We start from the raw sequence: 19,076 nt of genomic DNA, 5'->3' as shown, positions 1-19,076 counted from the left end.
ACTCTGAGAAGTTCTGCTTCATTAACGCTAGCATTTGCCAAATTTATTTGATCACATAACACCCATTTCACTGTTGTCCTTTTAACTCTACAAAAAACTTACCTGACAGTGATTGGACAAATACTGTCTTAGGAGTTCTATTTCTTTGCTGTCACTAACACCTTCATTCTAGAGTGACAAAGAGTATAAATAAATATAAATAAAGAGTTATATTACAGGAACAATCTGGTGGAAATCTGGATATCTGGGGCTTCTCAACTCTTACCATGCATGTAGTCATTTGTTCTCTCTCTTTATAGCAAATTTTAATAAAAGCATCATTATCCCTTGGATTTGGACCCAGAATTATTATCTTTTGAACCATGAGAATTATAAAAATAGAAATACAGTTCACTAGGCAAAACTGTCTACATATTAATTAACCATATTTTCTTTTCTTCTCATCCTCTCTCCCTTCCTCCCTCCCTCCTTTCCTTTCTTCCTTCTTTCCTTTCTTTTTCTTATGCAAATAACCGACTGAAATATCTGAAAGTATTTCCATCTGAAAAGCCTGGATGATGTCCACATGAGCAGTTGGGGTTCATCAAATTATCTGACTTTGAAAATTTGGACAGTTTTGGATAGTTTGATTACAAAGAAAGCCTGTGATTAGGTTATAAGTCATTGGGCATCTATTACATAACATTATCAAAACTGATGAACGAGGGAGGCAATCATGTTAACTAAGTGCACAGAATTTGAGGTCAGAGTGATACATCCAACTAAACTGTGCTCTTGAGCAAGTGGCTGAATCTCTCTGGTCCTCAGTTTCCTCAGCTACAACGTGAAGATATGAATGGTCCCTTACGAGGGTGCTGTGAGGTTTAATAGGTATACTGGTTAAAAGAATGCTTAGCATATATTAAGTGCTTAAAAATGGTTCACTATTATTTTAAGAGTGCATAAGTAATGGGTTTTCATTTCAGCCACCTCCGATATAAAGCAAACTGGAGAAAAAAATTTAAAGTTTTATGATCCACAGTTAAAAAGCAGACTCCGTTTCCCAGAATACCGTTCTTTGTGTGAGTCTGGGTTAGAAGAAGCTGAAAGAGAAACTGGCATGAAATTTGGAAGGCACCATGGAAGCAGCGTCCATTAATCTGCAATTCTTTTTGCAATCAGATATCGTGACAGAGGCATAGGCACTTGGCAGGTTCTAGATTGCCTTGCTCTCCTGAGCTCTATGCCCATTTCTTATTTCCAACTGTTGGTCCTGTTGACTGCCAGGAAACTTAGATCCACTGCCCAGTGTTGGCACTGGTTCTGTAAAGGAGGAAGCTACACAGAGGCAACAGTATCTCATAGACATCTTCACAAATTACCCCTTTGTCGTTAAACTTACCTGGCTGTGCCTGGCTGCTCAGATTGGTGACTGCTCTGATCCTCCAACTCCTCTTACGGACCTTCACGTCCAGGGTCCTCCTGCTGTTGTTTGAGTTCAAACCTATTATCCTCTATCACTGCTTTGCTGATTGGATCTGGCAACTACTGGTGTCAGAAGTGCTTCCAAGGAACAGAATTTTAAAAATGGAATCTGGAATTAGTTCTCCGATATGACTAGACTTAAAGGCATTAATGACCAGTAGTAAGTGGGACCCTGGTCACCCATGACATACAGGGGCAGAAAGGTTATAAAAACTCTCACCTGTAGTTACCTGGAGTGAAGTGCCTAGAGAAAGCAAGGCCCTAGGTTACAAAGTACCTGCTGCAATATAAATTTTCCATAGAAGCAAAGAGAATAAGGACCGTGGGGTTGATTCATTGCTTCTAAATCAGCTGGAGAACTTACAGAAAGAGAATGATAAGCCTGGGGTTTTACATTCACAGCTCAAGGTCTAAGTTGGGAACCAGAAAGCTTTTATGACTGCCTTGAAATAAAACCTTTGAAACTGTACTGCTGATGTCTTACCATCTGTGATGTCTTCTAAATCCACATCCAGATTCAAGTCCTGGAAGATCCAGAACCAGGGAAAAAGTATGACTTTAAGGTGTTACCATACATGCCGAAGGAACTGCAGGATTTCACCAATTCACATTAACTGAAACCCAAGAAATATGTATGAGGATGTTTCTTAATGGTGTTATATTAGGACAAAAGGAATACAATATTCTATTAACCTAAATGTTTTTGATATGGGTTCACTAAGCAGAGATTCTTGATTCAAAGTGTTAGTTCACACGTCTGGGAGTAACTCTAACAATATGACTGAAAACTGGACCCAATGGTGGTCTGCACTGAATGAAACTGAGATGTCAAAACTTCCTTGTAGAAATATCACAATTTATTGGTCGATGAATTAGGCCCTATACAACATCTTAGAGGACCTCCAAAATGTTTTCACCCAGCTGATGCGAGAATTGATTATTTGGGGGGAGAAAAGATGTTGCATCATTCTGTCAGGCCATCTGTTCAGGGTGAGGGGGAACATGGTAATACCAGCGATTCACGTGAGCGTGAGCTCACTGCCACCTTTTTTTAAAACTGTAATAGGAATTCTCTGAACAGAAACAATATCGTATGGAATACCCTATCGGTGAACAAAGCATTTGGTAAGTTCACGGATGCTGTTTTGGCAGAAACTTTGCAGGCTGGGGAGGCAAATACATATTCAGGGTAAGTGGTTATTTCTGTGAGAACAAACTACTGCCTGTTTGGTGATAAAAGTGATCTAATGTAATCTTACTGCAATCAAGGCGGTGGGCTGGTCCTTCCATAGCATGGTGTCAATATTGGGAAATAATATTTTCTATGCTATTGTTAGGTTGAGCCCTCAGCAGTGACTGTAGCTAGACTGGCCTTGGTGAGTGGTAGCTCACATGGCTGAACCCACACATAATCTCCAGTCCTGCCACCACTGTCTCTGTTCCTGGGCTCACTGGGCAAGGACAAGGGTGGCTGATGAAAGAGATTGGCCAACATACACAGAAACCATCATCTTATCCAACTGACGACTGAGTCCTCTCTCCTGAGGTGCTCTTTGGTGAGCAGTCAAATGGAATATATGTTATTCACATATCTTTTCCTCAGAACTTCTTTGTCACCAATTTTCAAACCACGCTCCTCCCAAGTCCTTGTCAAGGCAGCCAAAACACCTTGATTGCAGTAAGATTACATTAGATCACTTTAATCACCAAACAGGCAATGGATTGTTCTCACAGAAATAGCCACGTACCCTGATTATGGATTTGCCCCCCCAGCCTGCAAAGTTTCTGCCAAAACAGCATCCGTGAACTTACCAAATGCTTTGTTCACCGATAGGGTATTCCATACGATATTGTTTCTGTTCAGAGAATTCCTATTACAGTTAAAAAAAATGTGGCAGTGAGCTCATGCTCATGTGAATCGCTGGTATTACCATGTTCCCCCTCACCCTGAACAGATGGCCTGACAGAATGATGCAACATCTTTTCTCCCCCCAAATAATCAATTCTCGCATCAGCTGGGTGAAAACATTTTGGAGGTCCTCTAAGATGTTGTATAGGGCCTAATTCATCGACCAATAAATGGTGGTAGTTCTACACCAATTCATGGATTCAGGAATCAAGGGATGGATTAAGAATGTCTCCTCTTCCTATGTAATTTTTCCCTTTCTCATTCCCCTACTATCTTACCTAAGATGTGTTGATACTGGTTGATTTTATATTTCAACAATTAAATTAAAGGATATCCAAAGTAAGGGACAGTCTAGAAACAAACTGTGCCCTGTATGAACATGAAGGTGAAAATACTAATGAGGGAAGGTGTCAAGAACTGTGAAGACTTTGAGGCTTTACTCTACTTTCAATCTAGCAAGTTGGCCTGCCACACTTTCAGGGCAGAAGACATAAAATTCCTGGGTTAGAGACAAAGGACTTTATTACTTGTGGCAACAGCAGTAGCCAGAGAATCAGCATTTTCCTGCACTGGTTCCCTGAGTCCCAATTCCCACAGGGTGACATGAAGAGAGCCAGGCGGTACCTGTACATGCAGTGAACTGTATTACAGGAGAGGGACCCCAATTTTAAGGAACCTGAAACTTTCATAATGAGAAATAAGAATGTCTGCCCTTTGCTCCAAAAAAAGACGCTATCTTTACCTTCCAAGGCTATTCATTACATAAACATCCTTTAGAAGACACTCCAGAACAAAAGCAGACAGTGCCAAGACATGTGGAAATGTGAGAGACTCATGAAGAATTGCCTCTCAGCAGGAAGTTTCACATATTTTATTGAAAAATCTAAGAAATCATGTGAATCATGTACAATATTTTCTCACAAGAAAACCTTTAAGCTGGTTTTTAAACGTTTCACAGAATTGTAAAACTTTTTTAATTTTTAGAAAGAAAAAACACAATGAAACTACCACAGTGTTATAAGCTTTTTGTTTTTCCTTGTTTCTAGGGAAAAGACTGAAAACTAGTAAATTTTCTCATTATGATTTGTGAGGCTAAGTACTATACTCTTTTATAGATCTGCTAAAAAGATACAAGGAAATGAGGGGATCAACGCTTTCTTTGTTCAAAATATTTTAAAAAGCTAAAATCTAATGACAACATGTTAAAATAATACACATTTTTGTAGGATGTTACCATTTCTATAACGGTTTCTCTACACTATATCAACAGTGCAATGGTGATTCAGTGTAAATCATTACAGTGTTTCATTGTTACAATACTTGTGTTCAAGTACATGTTCATGAACATGATCAAAGTCTCTATTTTGACTTTTCTTTTTCATTATTAAAATAAGGCTATAATTACAGTAGAATTTTTCCTATGGATATCTCTAAATCTGAATGCAATGCATAATACATTCTCTAAAAACCTGTTCAACACTATGAGGTTTGTTATGTTGACACATCTACTGCAGATTACAGAAAATGGGCTAGTTTTGCATCAGGATACCAAAAAACAAAAATGATTTCTCTCCATATATAACTAAACTATTATGCTAAATTAGTATACATTCTGGATAACTCAATGGTATTGTCGGGGAGAGAGTAGCATCTTAGAGACGGCCCTAATTTAAAAAAATGTTTTGTTTGTTTTTTTTTTGGTTTTTTTAAAGCCTAAAGATCTTGGTTTTTTCTTTTTCCCTTTTTATTTTTATTCCGGAAACTGGATCCAACTTATCTGTATAAAATTATTTATGAAGCCATATAGTATAAATCAAAATGTTTGTAGAACCAAAACAAACACCATACTGGATGTGTGGCAGGCAAAAAAATAAATTAATTTGATTAAATTATATGTAATCTGATAATATTTGGTCTGAAAAACATGCTAGTGTGTGTGTTTATAAATAATGTAATTGCAAAGAGCTGTTAGCCAGCCAGCCTGCTAGAGGTCAACTCTTCTGCTGCAGCTTTTGGGCATAGAAGTCCCTGCACGTCTCACAGCAGCGCTGATACCACCGCATGTCCTGACAGAGGTTCTTCTCACGTATCACCCGGCAGTACACAGGCCACTGATTTCCCAGGCACTTGAAAGTCAGAGCAGCTGTGAAGCAGAACACAGGGAACTAGGTGTCATGAGATAAACTAGGTGTCATGAGTAGAAACAAAGAGCAATCACTTAAGTTGGGGGATTTTGTACACACACGTTGACTCATGTATATTACCTCACGGAGCATAAAAGATAAAGAAACACACACACACACACACACACACACACACACACACCCTATAATAAAGGAGTAAAGTGAATGAATAATGGTCTTACTCATGAACTTTTATAGACTTATTAAAGATAGATTTCCCAAATCCAATAAGTGTACTGCAAATGGCTTTTAAGTTTCCATTTCATGGCTTTCATTTAAGCTTCTTTTGGATTTTTAGTTGAGAGATTAAAAAGAAAAAGAAATGTGTTCAATATGTCCACCATTACGAGAATACAAATTAATAAGTATTGTTATGGATGACATTGCGAAGACATAGCAAAACAAAAATCTGCTCACACTTATTTCACATTCCTCGTTTCCTAGATAGCAGACATGTCTAACTGGGATATTTAAGAATTGCAATTTCAGGCATCCTTAAAATCAAAGCTGATTATCAAAAGTGACTAAAATTTACAGCAATAAAGTGCTTGAAATGAGCTCTTGGTATAAAAAATTCAGTCATGTAGATTTGGCCCCAGTTTTTCTGAAGAAATAGCGTGTTCTGGCATGTATAATAAAAGGCAGTTCTGCTACAATTGTTCCTTTTGCCACTATTCCAGTATGATTCATTAATTTATGTTTAAAAACCTTAAGATTTTCCAACCACTGTGCTTCTGTGTTTGGGGATGTGCCTTCAAGAAAAAATGAACAGAGAAAATGGAGTTTTAATTAAATTCTCCTTTTAATTCATTATTTTCTGACACATGATACTTCAAGAAGGATTCCAAATAATTGTTGGAGAAAGGGATTATGCTGTTTTTGAATACAAGGATTTAGAGCATCTGCTCTAGGATTGCTTAACTTTTTGTCTTAACTAGTTTTAATTCTACTTGAACTGATTATTTCTTAGAAATGTTAATTATTTGGCTTAAAAAAGAGAATTTTTATATTTCCATGAAGAACACAAACTTTTCCATTTGATTGAATCGTTTGCCTGGAAAAGTATCTATGACAATTTAGCTCCTTGCATTTTGGCAATATTATTCTGTATGATTAAACTGATCCCCTGGAGATTATACATACAAATTGAAACTGAAGGTTTCCCCCCCTGGTAACCATAAGTTTGTTTTCTAGATCTGTGACTCTATTTCTGTTTTGTAAATAAGTTCATCTGTACCACTTTTTTAGATTCCACATATAAGTGATATCATACGATATTTGTCTTTCTCTGTCTGACTTACTTCACTCAGTATGCCAAGGAGGAAAAGGGGGGAGGGATAAACTGGAATACTGGGATTGACATATACACACTACTCTATGTAAAATAGGTAACTAATAAGGACCTACTGTATAGCACGGGGACCTCTGCTCAATACTCTGTAATGACCGATCTGGGATAAGAATCTAAAAAAGAGTGGATATATGTATATATATAACTGACTCACTTTGCTGTACAGCAGAAACCAACACAACATTGTAAATCAACTATACTCTAATAAAAATTAATTAAAAAAAAAACAACTGCAGGTGTTAAACGTATATTAACCCAGTGACATCCAGGCAGCAGTGCTATTAAAAACCACTAACTGCCACAAAATTAAAGGCTAATTCATTCATGAATATTTGTTATTCAAATGCAGGGTATATATACTTAAAATACATACTCTACTTCTTGAAGATGTATTAGATTAAATAGCAGGAATTGAGAATATATGTGAAAGCATTTTATAACTAAAAACTATGTAAATCAATGTTACTACTATTTAGTTTTATTTAACATTATGTCCTTAAAGATGAAAAAAATGGTACTTCTTGTTCAGGGGTGTAGATACATGCATCTGTTCTCCTTGAAAGTGATTTTTTTGCTCTTTGTCTCTCCAAAGGATAATTTGTACCCAGGATCACAAGGAAGGCTATTAACAATGAAGAGGTCCAAGGTGTACACTACAACCTCACCTTTCCATAGACATTACCTTAATTGAGGGTTCTGCCATGGGACGGGTCAGAACCAAAAATATGGTTACATCCTTCAACCCTTTATAGGATGACCTTGGGTGGTATGGCATTCATATTTCCAGGGCCTGGACCTGAGTAGACAGCTCAGGAATGAAAATAGTTTAGTCTTTAGGATTTTTTACCCACATGATCATCTGGACTAAACTATAGTTGAATAGATCCAATTTAGTCAGAACCAAACTAATTAGTATAGATTGATAACTAAGCTTTAAAGTGATATGCAAAATAGAAGAAGCCATGCTCATTTCCATGTTTCTCAAAATCATCCCCTTTTTGGTCTGCTTACCCAGCCTGGGTGATGTTATAGTATTTACATTAATCTTCTCATTGCAGGGCTGAAGGTGGCATGGCCTGTATGCTGCAGGTTTTTCGGAAGAAAAACATTCATTTCCATGTCTTCCTGTGATCTTATGCATGCACTGAATAACACGGGACTGCATTCCTTTGCCACAGGTAATTGAGCACTAGGAGAGATACAAGGTTTTGTTAAATGTTCTTTTTGTTGTTTCCTTTCTCTAGGCTGTAAGCCACCTTCTCCTTATATTTGCTAAAATTGGACATGAGCCACAACATCCAGGGTTAATGTAAAACATGGGTCAGAAATGTTGTTGCTCATAACTTGGGCACAGTGCTGTTCAGAATATCTAGCTGACCTAAGGCAGAGCTTTGGACAATGAAGGACATAGGCGATTAAAAAAATTTACAGCAGAAACTAACACAACATTGTAAATCAACTATACTTCAATAAGATTAAAAAAAAAAAGTTGGAGAGTATGACTTGGGAAAGAGATTGGGTGATACCAGTAAGTAATGAACTTGGGCGGACAGTTTTTAAAGTTTTAATATCTAGTTTGCAACAAGTAATTGATTCACTGCTCTTTAATTTAGTCATTGATGCTTGAGAGTTAGATATGTCCAACTGTGGAGCCAGATCCTCGTTATAGCCTTTCAATGTACTCATCCACTCCATTTGCTCTGGCCTTAAAATGTTTATTAAGAATATCAACATGAAAAAAAAAAAAGAATATCAACATGGCTGGGGGCTTCTCTGGTGGCGCAGTGGTTAAGAATCTGCCTGCCAATTCAGGGGACACGGGTTCAAGTCCTGGTCCGGGAAGATCCCACACGCCGTGGGCCGTAGAGCAACTAAGCCCGTCTGCCACAACTACTGAGCCTGCGCTCTAGAGCCCATGTGCCACAACTGCTGAGGCCCGTGCGCCTAGAGCCCATGCTCTGCAACAAGATAAGCCACCACAATGAGAAGCCTGCACACCGCAATGAACAGTAGCCCCCGCTCGCTGCAACTAGAGAAAGCCTGTGCGCAGTAACAAAGACCCAACTCAGCCAAAAAATAAATACATAAAATAAATGAATTTATTAAAAAAAAGAATATCAACATGGCTTATCAACCTGATGTGTTATTGAAATAACTGCTATGACTTCGCAGATTACATGACATCCAAAATTGTGCAAATAATAATTTGATAATATGTATTTTTCTAATAAGTACCCTTTTAATGGATTCCTTGTATTTCAGCTAAATGTAGTTTGTCTTCATTTGTAAGATATTTCAGAGAACATATTTAACTTACAATGTTTGTTTATTAAAGAAGTCTCTTGGGTCCATATATATCACTAGATTTAATTTGTTACACAAATAAACTGATGTTGAGTTGAATGAGAAAATACAATTATTTTATGGTATCAAAATTACATGTGGGAGAGGGAATGTTCTTGTGTTTCTGAAAATAGTAATTTATTTACTAGTTATACTATTTTCTATGTGGTAAAGATTTAGCCATATCTGGCTAAACAGTTCTAAAAAACTTAGAACTCTTTACAGAGATGATCTCGGTGTATTCTATTTGAAAACTGGTAAATACTTTCTGATTGTCACCTTTTAGATATGCAGGCACAAGGTTTGTAATGTTTGTTCCCCTTTGTATCTGACCAAGTCATTGTTAGGATTGCATTTTCTTTGTAAGAATTTTCAGTTCTTTCTTTACTGTCATCTTGGGTCCCCTGCTCTGCTTTTCATTAGCACAAGAAGCATTCTACACAAACCCTTGATACCTCAAATCTGTCTGCTCCTGTTCACTTTGTCTTTAGTTCCCAGCCTTCCAATCAATCCCAAATATTAACACAGAATATGTATTCTTTTAAAATTGCTTTATATATATATAAAATCTCCTTGGAAAAAACTTCAGTTATTGAGTTCCCCAAATCTCCAGGCTGGCATTTATCTAGCTCCTCAAACAATTTTCCACCTCTCTGCTTCAGGGATCATTTGCTCTATAAAACACTAATCATGCCCAGGCACTTCCTACTCTCACAATTACAACTGTGCCTAGCCTCTTTTCAAAACACAATCTCAAATCCACTACTTCCATGAAGTGGTCCACAATTATCCCAACTACTTATGCATATTTATGCTTTAAAACCATATATCCATCCATCTGAAGCTACCCCTTAGAATCACTTGGAGAAAAAAAAATTTTTCACTATAGATTTTAAGGCCTAGAATTTCTAAGTCAGGAAACAGATTGAGTCTGATGGGAATATACATTAAAAAAAAGTATCTAGGTGGTTCTGCTGCACAGCCTGAGTTTGGAAGCTACTGGTCAATAGCATGTGTTCTGCATTTAATGTAGGCCAGTGTGTATTACTTTTTATCTTTGATTAGTATCTTTTCATGTATCTAGTTTGTCTCTTGGTAAATCTCTTGAAATTAGGCTCACTGTCATATCACTTTCAGTACTAAAACCTACATATCAGGTATGAAAATAGATTACTAAGAATAATACAATTTTATGTGCATGCTATTAACATGCATCTACTTTATAGATGACCGATCTTTCTAAATTTTATTCTGTAAATACTTCTGCATATAACCCTCCTTGTACCTGATGAATTCTTAGCTTTATGCAAACAGCAGATTAAAGAACAACAACTGGGATATTACATGCCTTTAAAGCTGATTTTTTTTTCTTGTTAACTTCTATAGGATCTAAATGTTTCCAGTTCAGTTTAAGCTTTATTATAACTTAAAAACTATTGTAAGAGGAGTAACTGTTTGACATGGTCTTTCCCCCTTGAAAGTATGTATCTTAGTATCACTCAATAGAATGGATATAAGTATTTAAGTATAGACACCATGCTTCTTAGAAATATTTTCAGGAAAATTCAAAACAGTTAAACTAAAAACTTTTCAGGGGTTAAGTTTATGTGGAAAAATATTCTAGTATCTACTCCTAAAATTTTGGGAGACCTTGGAAGTAATCACAATATTTGAGAAACAAAAAGAACAATGGGAGTTTTATAATAGATGAACTCATTCTGATGCAACAGAGAAGGTTCTCAATCATATGTCAAAGAAGCCTAGTAATCAATCACAGACTATTCTCAATACTTTCAGCTAATCTTATATCAACTCCAAAGGACATGTGTTAACCAAAGTAACATCATTTTTCAGGATTACAAACTAACTATAGCTACACGATAACTCAGAGTACATAATTTTAGCAGATAATGGCTGAAGAGTGCCTTCCATAAAAAAATATTTTAAATTAAGAGAAAAAAATTATTTAATTAAAATGGTATCATTCCTGCCTTTGAAACTAATGGAATAAGCTTTATTATGAAATTAGTCTAATAGGCTTAGAATCTAATTTTCATTAGAATACTTTAACAATAAAAATATCAATCTTTTACTAGTAATTATGTTCTTTATAAAATACACAGTGGTAAAAATTTTATTACAAATGTGTGAAAAATAAACAGATATTTTAAATGGAACAATTGAAATCCCAAAGCGTCTTCTAAACTATTCCTTACTTTATTATGGAAGATACCTCTAAACAATTGGATATTTCTCAAATCACATCACTATGATTAAAGACAGACGGACATTAAAGGAAAAAGTCAAAATAATTCTGGCTTGAAATGAGGAGACCTGGGCTCTAATACCATCTCTAGAACCTAACATACCTGGGACTTAGTTTTCCTTTTTGTAAAGCAACGCATTGTAGTAGATCATAGCTACACTTTCAGGTCTAAATTACTACAAAAGGAAAAATTCCAAATAACTTATTATTAAAAGTTACTGTAGTCAGGCTTTTTTTTTTTTTTTTGCAGTACGTGGCCCTCTCACTGTTGTGGCCTCTTCCACTGCAGAGCACAGGCTCTGGACGCACAGGCTCAGCGGCCACGGCTCACGGGCCCAGCCGTTCCGCGGCATGTGGGATCTTCCCGGACCGGGGCACGAACTCGTGTCCTCTGCATTGGCAGGCGGACTCTCAACCACTGCGCCACCAGGGAAGCCCGTAGTCAGGCAATTTTTAAGTGGTGACACTGCATAAAAGTAAAGATGCTAATTTCATTATCTAATTATTCACTATGCTACCCAACAATGGTATGATAGGCGTCTATTAAATGAAGTCTCAAAATTATAGTCTTTTGAATGTTTCAGAATATTCAATCATTTATTGGCTTTTCAAGTATTTACTGATCACCCATCATGTTCAGGATCCTGTGCAGAAGCTAAAAGCAGCAGAAATTATTAATACTATGGGGCTGGTACTTTATTCAATAAACTTTACAACAAAACGCAATGATCTAAAATAGATGGAGTTAGATTACGAAACATTGTGGAAGCTGGGCAATTTCACCCATTCTTAGCCAAGTGTTTAATATTTTAAATAATCAGTTGTACTATGGAACCAGTTTGTTGCTTTAGGATCAAAGGGAACCAATAATATTACTTCTGAAAGCTTTCACTCCATACAATACTAATAGTAGTTAGCACTTACTTAGTATTTATTATATGCCAGGTACTGTGTTAGAGGTTACATTTATTTTAATATCTCATATGAAGCCAATGAGTACTATTATTATTCCTTTTACACAGATGAGAAAATAGAGGCTCAAATAAGTGAAACAAAGTGCCCACAGTTTTATAGCTAAGAAGTGGTGGTATTGGAGTTTGAACCCACATGTACTAAATTCAAAGACTGGACACTTACACATTACTTGATACTAGAAGATTGCTAATATTTCTCTTTATGTTAACAGTTAAAGATCTTCTCTTTTTCCCTATCCTGCCAAATAACCTCTTATCCCCATATCTCATTCTTAACCTAAAACTAATGAATTAGAAGGCCTTTTTGGTTTTGTTTTACTATAACTCAGGCTATGTGGTATGAGATAAACTCTTTCGCCCTAAGGACAATTCACAAGCCTGCTTTATCTTTAGATAGAGTGATCGAAGAATTTATCATCCAAATCAGGGCACTTGTGAAAGAAGTTGCTGATAATTATTCCTAGACTATGGGCATAAAAGGGGACTGTCCTGGCTAATCTGGGACACGCTGTCACACTATCTAGACAACTTACTGATAGATCTATATATTACCTGATAAACACAAATGAATGGACACACGATATACCTATTATATTCCAGGCACTATCTAATATGCTTTTACACATAATGTCTTGGTTAATCTTCCTCATAACCCTAATAACTTTACAGATGGCAAGAGTAAGGCTCACAGAGATTATTTCATTCATTTATTCAACGAATATTTACCGAAACTCTACAATGTACCAAATACTGTTCTGGATACAGGGAAGTGATAGTAAACAAAACAGACAAAAATATGTGCCTTCAAGGAGTTTACACTGTAATACTGGAGAGCAAGAAGGTCAAGAATTAAAAAAACATTGTATATTAGATATTGACAAGTGCTATGGAAAAAATTAAAGCTGGGAAGGAGGACTGGGAAAATTGGGGGTATGGGGTTTAGCAATTCATATGGGATGATCAGGGAAGGACTCATGGAGAAGGTGATAAAGACTTGCTCCATATGAAGGAGAAACAAATGCACATCTTTGGATTCCAATACAATGTTCTTTCCACTGTGTCTCTACAGATCTTGGATCAAGTTCAATGGCTTTCTCTCCCCTTCCTCCCTCCCTCTCTTCCTTCCTTCCTTCCTCCAGTTCTCCCGCCCTCCCTTCCTTCTTCCCTTTTGTCTTTTTTCTAATACATTTTAAACCTTGCTCTTCACATATGTACTAAGTTAAAAAATACTTGAAACACAGCAGCACTATAGACCTCCACTAAAGGACCAAATGCTAAAATGTCAACATCAATTTGCCAGCAACTGGTAAAAAAAAAACATAGGGTGCCCCAGATAACTTGCCATTGATCTTTTTACAAGGAAAATTTCCTGACTAAAGTATTTTAATAAGAGAGACCTGTACTGTCTGACAAATAGTCTGTTCCCCAAACAGTTTTAATATTGCCCTGAAGGACCTTTGAAACTAAGCACCTCACAAACCAATTCCATGAACCAGAAGCCTTTAATTCTGAACAGGAAACGCAATCTTGATGTACCAGGTTTACTACAGTAAAAAGGGAAATAGTAATCTTTAGAACAAACTTAAGCAGCAAGGCACAAGAAAAACTGATGTTGGTAATCCCTCTTTCCCACCAAAAAATGAGCCCCAAAGGCTCTGAAAATAAAATCTGTTTGACTTAGTGACATTCATCATTTCAATCTACCTGAGAAAATTATGACCTCCCTTGCACTTGAGTACATGAGTATTATAATATCTTTAGATAATATCGTAATATATTTATCTTATAATGGAATAAACCCTTTCTTGACCTGGGACATTAGTGACAATTTCTAAGACTGTATTAAATTATGTCAACCTTACAGTTTGCATGTCAAACACTAAACATGATAAAGGAAACTTCCTCAATAATTCAAACAGTTTGGACTATTAAAATGATTAGAGAAATAGTTTAGTAAACGAGAACCATGAATACAAATGGTAGCAAATTAGCAAGAAGGCGGCTTTATCCTCTTTTAAAATGAGATATATATATATTATATAACCTTATAACTATTTCCATTATCTAAAACTTCCTTTTTGTCATTCTTACACCACACAATAAGACCTGACTTGCTTTATTTTACCTAAGAAAATTTCATCTAAATAAACTAACTGAAAGGGAAATCTCTGGGGAAAAATAAGCAATGTCCAAGCTGGTGGAAGGGTACAGTAGACGTTTACCTAACTCAGATGTTTATAATATTCTAAAAATGGCCAAGGAGGATCTGGTGATATATATAGATGTGAACTCTTGGAAAGTTATATTTACTAAGGTAGTGATAGCTCTGAGTGGGCAGGGTTTGCCAGTACTGGTAAAGGCAGGTTAAGATGCTAGAATGATTTGGCAAATTTGTGGACTGGCCTAAATGTGAACAAATGAGGGACATAGAAAAAAATGTAGGACAAAAAACTACACTCACAAAATTCTTAACAAATTCACAACTGAGGCATTGTCATAGAAACAAAGGAATGAAATGAACTCTGAATGGCTGTAAAGTCCATCTCATGGACAAGCCAAGGTGTGGAATCCTTTCTTCCACCACAAAGGATCAATGAGTGGTGAGGCACTGCCCAAAAAGCAAACTGCAGTAAGAAACTGACCATGGAAATTTCACACCTGACAGTATTATTTATGGCATTAATAGACAGTGTTGCTAAGATCTTGGTTTAATACTTGGAAAAATATGTAAACACCTTATACTAGGTGTTCAAGGAAAGGCCATTTATCTTGAGACATTTTATTGATGTTATAATTCCATTATGTTCAAAGGCAGTGAGTGTGTGCTATAAAATAACTGTGGCCTGATGAAACTCTTTAAGTTTTCAAGTCTAATGTGATGCATTGAGGATAATTAGGTCTTAAATAGAACAATGGTATAAATACATTTTTGATGGATCATATAAACATATAAGGGACGAGTATATAAACTGTTACTAAATTTTCATTATATTATATAGAAATATTCATTTCGTGATAGATTTGAATATGTTTATCAAGAATATGTATCTTTTAAAAATAACCTACATGTATTGTTCCCCAAAGTTTCTATGAATACCACAATGCTTAGAGGCATAAATCCACTAAATCCTAGTGAATAATAGCAAACATGCTCTGTAATACATTGACATGGGTAAAACATGTTTAATTCAAAGAAAAAAGGCTGCACAGGCACCAATAAATAGCTATCTACAAGTTTATAAAGTGCCAAAAGGAGGGACAAAAATAGTGAACACGATTTTAGGAGGTTCTCAAAGCTCATCCACAGTACCACTTGAATCCACTTTCGTAAAGTGCAAAATTGTCTTCCTGCCACTGAAAATTCATGAATCATGTAGGAATATCCACAAGGGCTCATGATATAATCTACGTGGTATCATGTCTCTGTCAAATTCACCAAAGAACACTGTTGCCTTTTTGTCCAAGAAGTAACCTATGTACTTCTGGACAACTTAATTTCACTTAAGAACCCTTTAAAAATGGGATATCCATAAATATCTCTTAACTACTCTCCTATTTAGAGAAGAGACACGAATTATTTCCACTGATCTCTGATTCTTGCACTGCTTCTGTGCTCCATGGGTTCTGAGATCAAGTAGATCTTTTCTGCATATGTGATTTTCAGCATGGAGCTACAAAAGACTTCCACATCTAGTCTTAGGTATTGGGATCCTATGGTAAAATGCCAAATCTTAAAATCACTGGTTAAATATTAGTTTCTACCTTTCCTTTCAGGACTTCAGAACAGTCAGATAGACACTGTTTGGTGCTAGTTAGTTACTCGGAATATTTAGATAACCCAGGTTTGGGAACCAATTGGGACACTATGGTATAAGTAAATGTGTACACTTAGGTTAAATAATCAACTAGTTTGGCAGTGAGTTTATAGAATTATCTATCTGTGCATGTTAAACTCTAAAGTTAAATTGTAAAACTCTTCAAGCTTAAATCCTGTAAAATGTCCTCTTAAACATTATACCAAAGAGGCAGAAAGCCCGAAAGTAAAAATACTACTGTACAGTATTTATTTGGAGTTTTATTGGATAACAAACATAACTACACTAGTTTGTTTTTAAATTCCTTGAAAAAAAACCCCCAAATTTCAGTGTATTTAGGGGTTAAAAATAATAATTCCCACACTTGGCCAGGACAGAGATTACCCGAGATTCCTTCCTTCTAGACTGTGCCAAAGATATATATTTTGGAGAGAATGTGTATTCTCCAGGCCAACAGCTAAGGAAGGCTCTGTAATGCTTTACTCATTTCCAGCTGGCCTCTGTAAGAAATAGGAATTCCTAAATTAAGAGAAAATTGTCACTGGCAGACAGAGTTCAATTTTTTTTAACCAATATAATAGACAGTCTTCTAGAACCTGATATAATTCGTAATGATAAGTGCCAATCTATAACAAGGTTAACAGCATTGACTTGGATAATTTGTCTTTGGGAATAAATGGATTATTCCGAAGTAGTTTAACAAGAGTGAAGTAGCATTCACAGTGGAGAGTGGACCTCATAAGGAAACTAAATGATGATTTCTACTGGAAATTATTAGCACAGCATTCCTATTCATTTATGTATATGTTTGGCAGTTCCATCTTTAAACTTTTTAATAAAGTGAGTGTGAAACAAGCATACTACGGAACAAAAGTTAGCTTTGTTTTGTAAGATTTGCTGTTTGTTTTGGTCAGGGTTGCAGCATCTTTTTAAAGTAGTTCATCTGCTTAATTTAATACATGGGTATTTGGAATTGAATCTATTCCTAGAGGTCAGACATTGAGGATTTTTTGCATATGTCTTTAGTTAAATATTTGTTTGGTTCTACAGTTCAAACTATTTTTGTCCCTTTAATGAAAATGTTTGCATATAGTTACTGCAAATCAAGGAAATGTGTGTGGCAAAAATCAAGCAGAGTGCTTATGAATGATTAGCAGAGAACTGAATATGTTATGAAAGGTCATAATAATCCCCCCAATCATTTTTTATATCAAAGTACACACTGATCACCACAAAGATGGAATAAAAAAAAATGCTTTGCATTAAGAAGCAATTAAACACAAAGTTTTGGGCACATCTGCAATTCTGTCAGTGCTGAGCCTATGAATCATAGGATGTTACAGAGGTGAAAAAAGACTATCAAGACATTTCTATTTTATCACTATCATCCCAGTGAAACATCTTCCCACCAGGGACACTGTTTGGAAAGACAGTGATTGAATTTCCTTTTCAAATAAGATACTTTCCAGGTCTAGTCCAACAATTCTATGTCAGAAATGGATCAGGTCCTTCTGTGGCCATGTTAGAGAAGTGTGTGTTTTTGTTTTGCTTTTAATAAATAAACTCTTGATTTAAAACAGCACAGAGAGCATTATATAGCTACTTTTAACTTATTCCAACCTGAAATAAACCAAGTATTTGCTAGTTCACAGAGAAAATTCTTAAGTGTGCTTTGCTTCCATCTGCTGCTTTTCTTCTAGGTTAGATAACTGCTCTCTAACCTGTCAGGTATTCCAGCCAAATGAATTCCAGAAAATGCAAAAGAAGTCTGCCAGCTTCCTTGAACCTCAATCTTAAGCATCCTTTAGGCTTAAATAGCATGTTACTCAAATAAGGGTGGATTTACTTTTTAAAACAAAATCACATTTTTAAGTAGTTTGATATACCATATAGGAAAAGGTCAAGGGAGTCATATGTTTACATAAAATTTTATCAATTACCTTAATTTTCCTGGTGAAAGATAAGGTAGTTACTAATTTTTTGTGGTAAATTATATGAAACATTGTAGTTGTTATAGAACCAGAGTCAGAAAAATAAAATGGGCCACAAGAAAATAAGTACAATGCTTACATGTATCATACATTTTTGCTTACTTGTTGAAAAAGTTTAAGCAGTCATTTATTCAATAAATATCACCGCATGTCATGCAATGGTCTGGTCACTCAGAGGAGTGAGAAGGGTAAAAAGATTAAGACAATCTTAATGAAACAGCAAAAATATAAGGCAATAAGTAATTGAGAGAAATTAATGTAGTCAATAAGTGCAGACAGATTCTGTCATTTATTGGGGAAATTAGGTACTTGAGCTGGCCCTCAAAGGACTTGGATGGTTGTAAAAAACACATTCTAGGCAAAGAGAAGTGTATAAACAAAGACATGGAGATTGTAGAAGTAAAAACTGCTCAGGCCTGAGCTTAGTGGAGATACTGAATTAATGAGAATAATGAGACAATTCTCAAAAGGTAGGTTAAGACCAGAATATAGAAAGCTTTGAATGCCAGAGTGAGTATCTGGTAGTTGACAGTATAGCCAATGACAATTCTCTGAAATTGTGTGAACTATAGGATAGAGTGGTGAAGCCATCCCCCTATATGGGGGTAAGAAAGTTCATTAGATATTGTTACTCTAGTCCTGGTGAAAATATAAGAAGGACTGTAGTATTATATTGGGAGTGAAGAGCAACCCAGGCAAAACACTACCTGTGTATAGAAGAAAAAGTGCCAAGGATAGCTTCTACTTGGGTATCTGGGAAGATGGTATTAACATTTTTCA

At 35.9% G+C, this 19,076-nt stretch overlaps 1 protein-coding gene across 1 annotated transcript in view; it reads right to left on the bottom strand.

Annotated features, from left to right (window-relative positions):
- Positions 1 to 4,263: 4,263 nt before the first annotated feature.
- ADAMTS19 (ADAM metallopeptidase with thrombospondin type 1 motif 19) overlaps positions 4,264 to 19,076 on the bottom strand; it is a 278,057-nt gene continuing 263,244 nt past the window's right edge. The window contains exons 22-23 of the mRNA XM_067730099.1: positions 7,919 to 8,096; positions 4,264 to 5,516 (exon numbers count right to left, since the gene is read on the bottom strand). Coding sequence (XP_067586200.1) covers positions 5,365 to 5,516; positions 7,919 to 8,096 — 330 coding nt within the window. The 3' untranslated portion in view covers positions 4,264 to 5,364. The remainder of the gene's footprint in view (positions 5,517 to 7,918; positions 8,097 to 19,076) is intronic.

Source organism: Pseudorca crassidens, chromosome 3 (genome assembly GCF_039906515.1).
Source record: "Pseudorca crassidens isolate mPseCra1 chromosome 3, mPseCra1.hap1, whole genome shotgun sequence".
Lineage (NCBI taxonomy): Eukaryota > Metazoa > Chordata > Mammalia > Artiodactyla > Delphinidae > Pseudorca > Pseudorca crassidens.
This window is presented reverse-complemented; position numbering and strand designations above follow the sequence as displayed.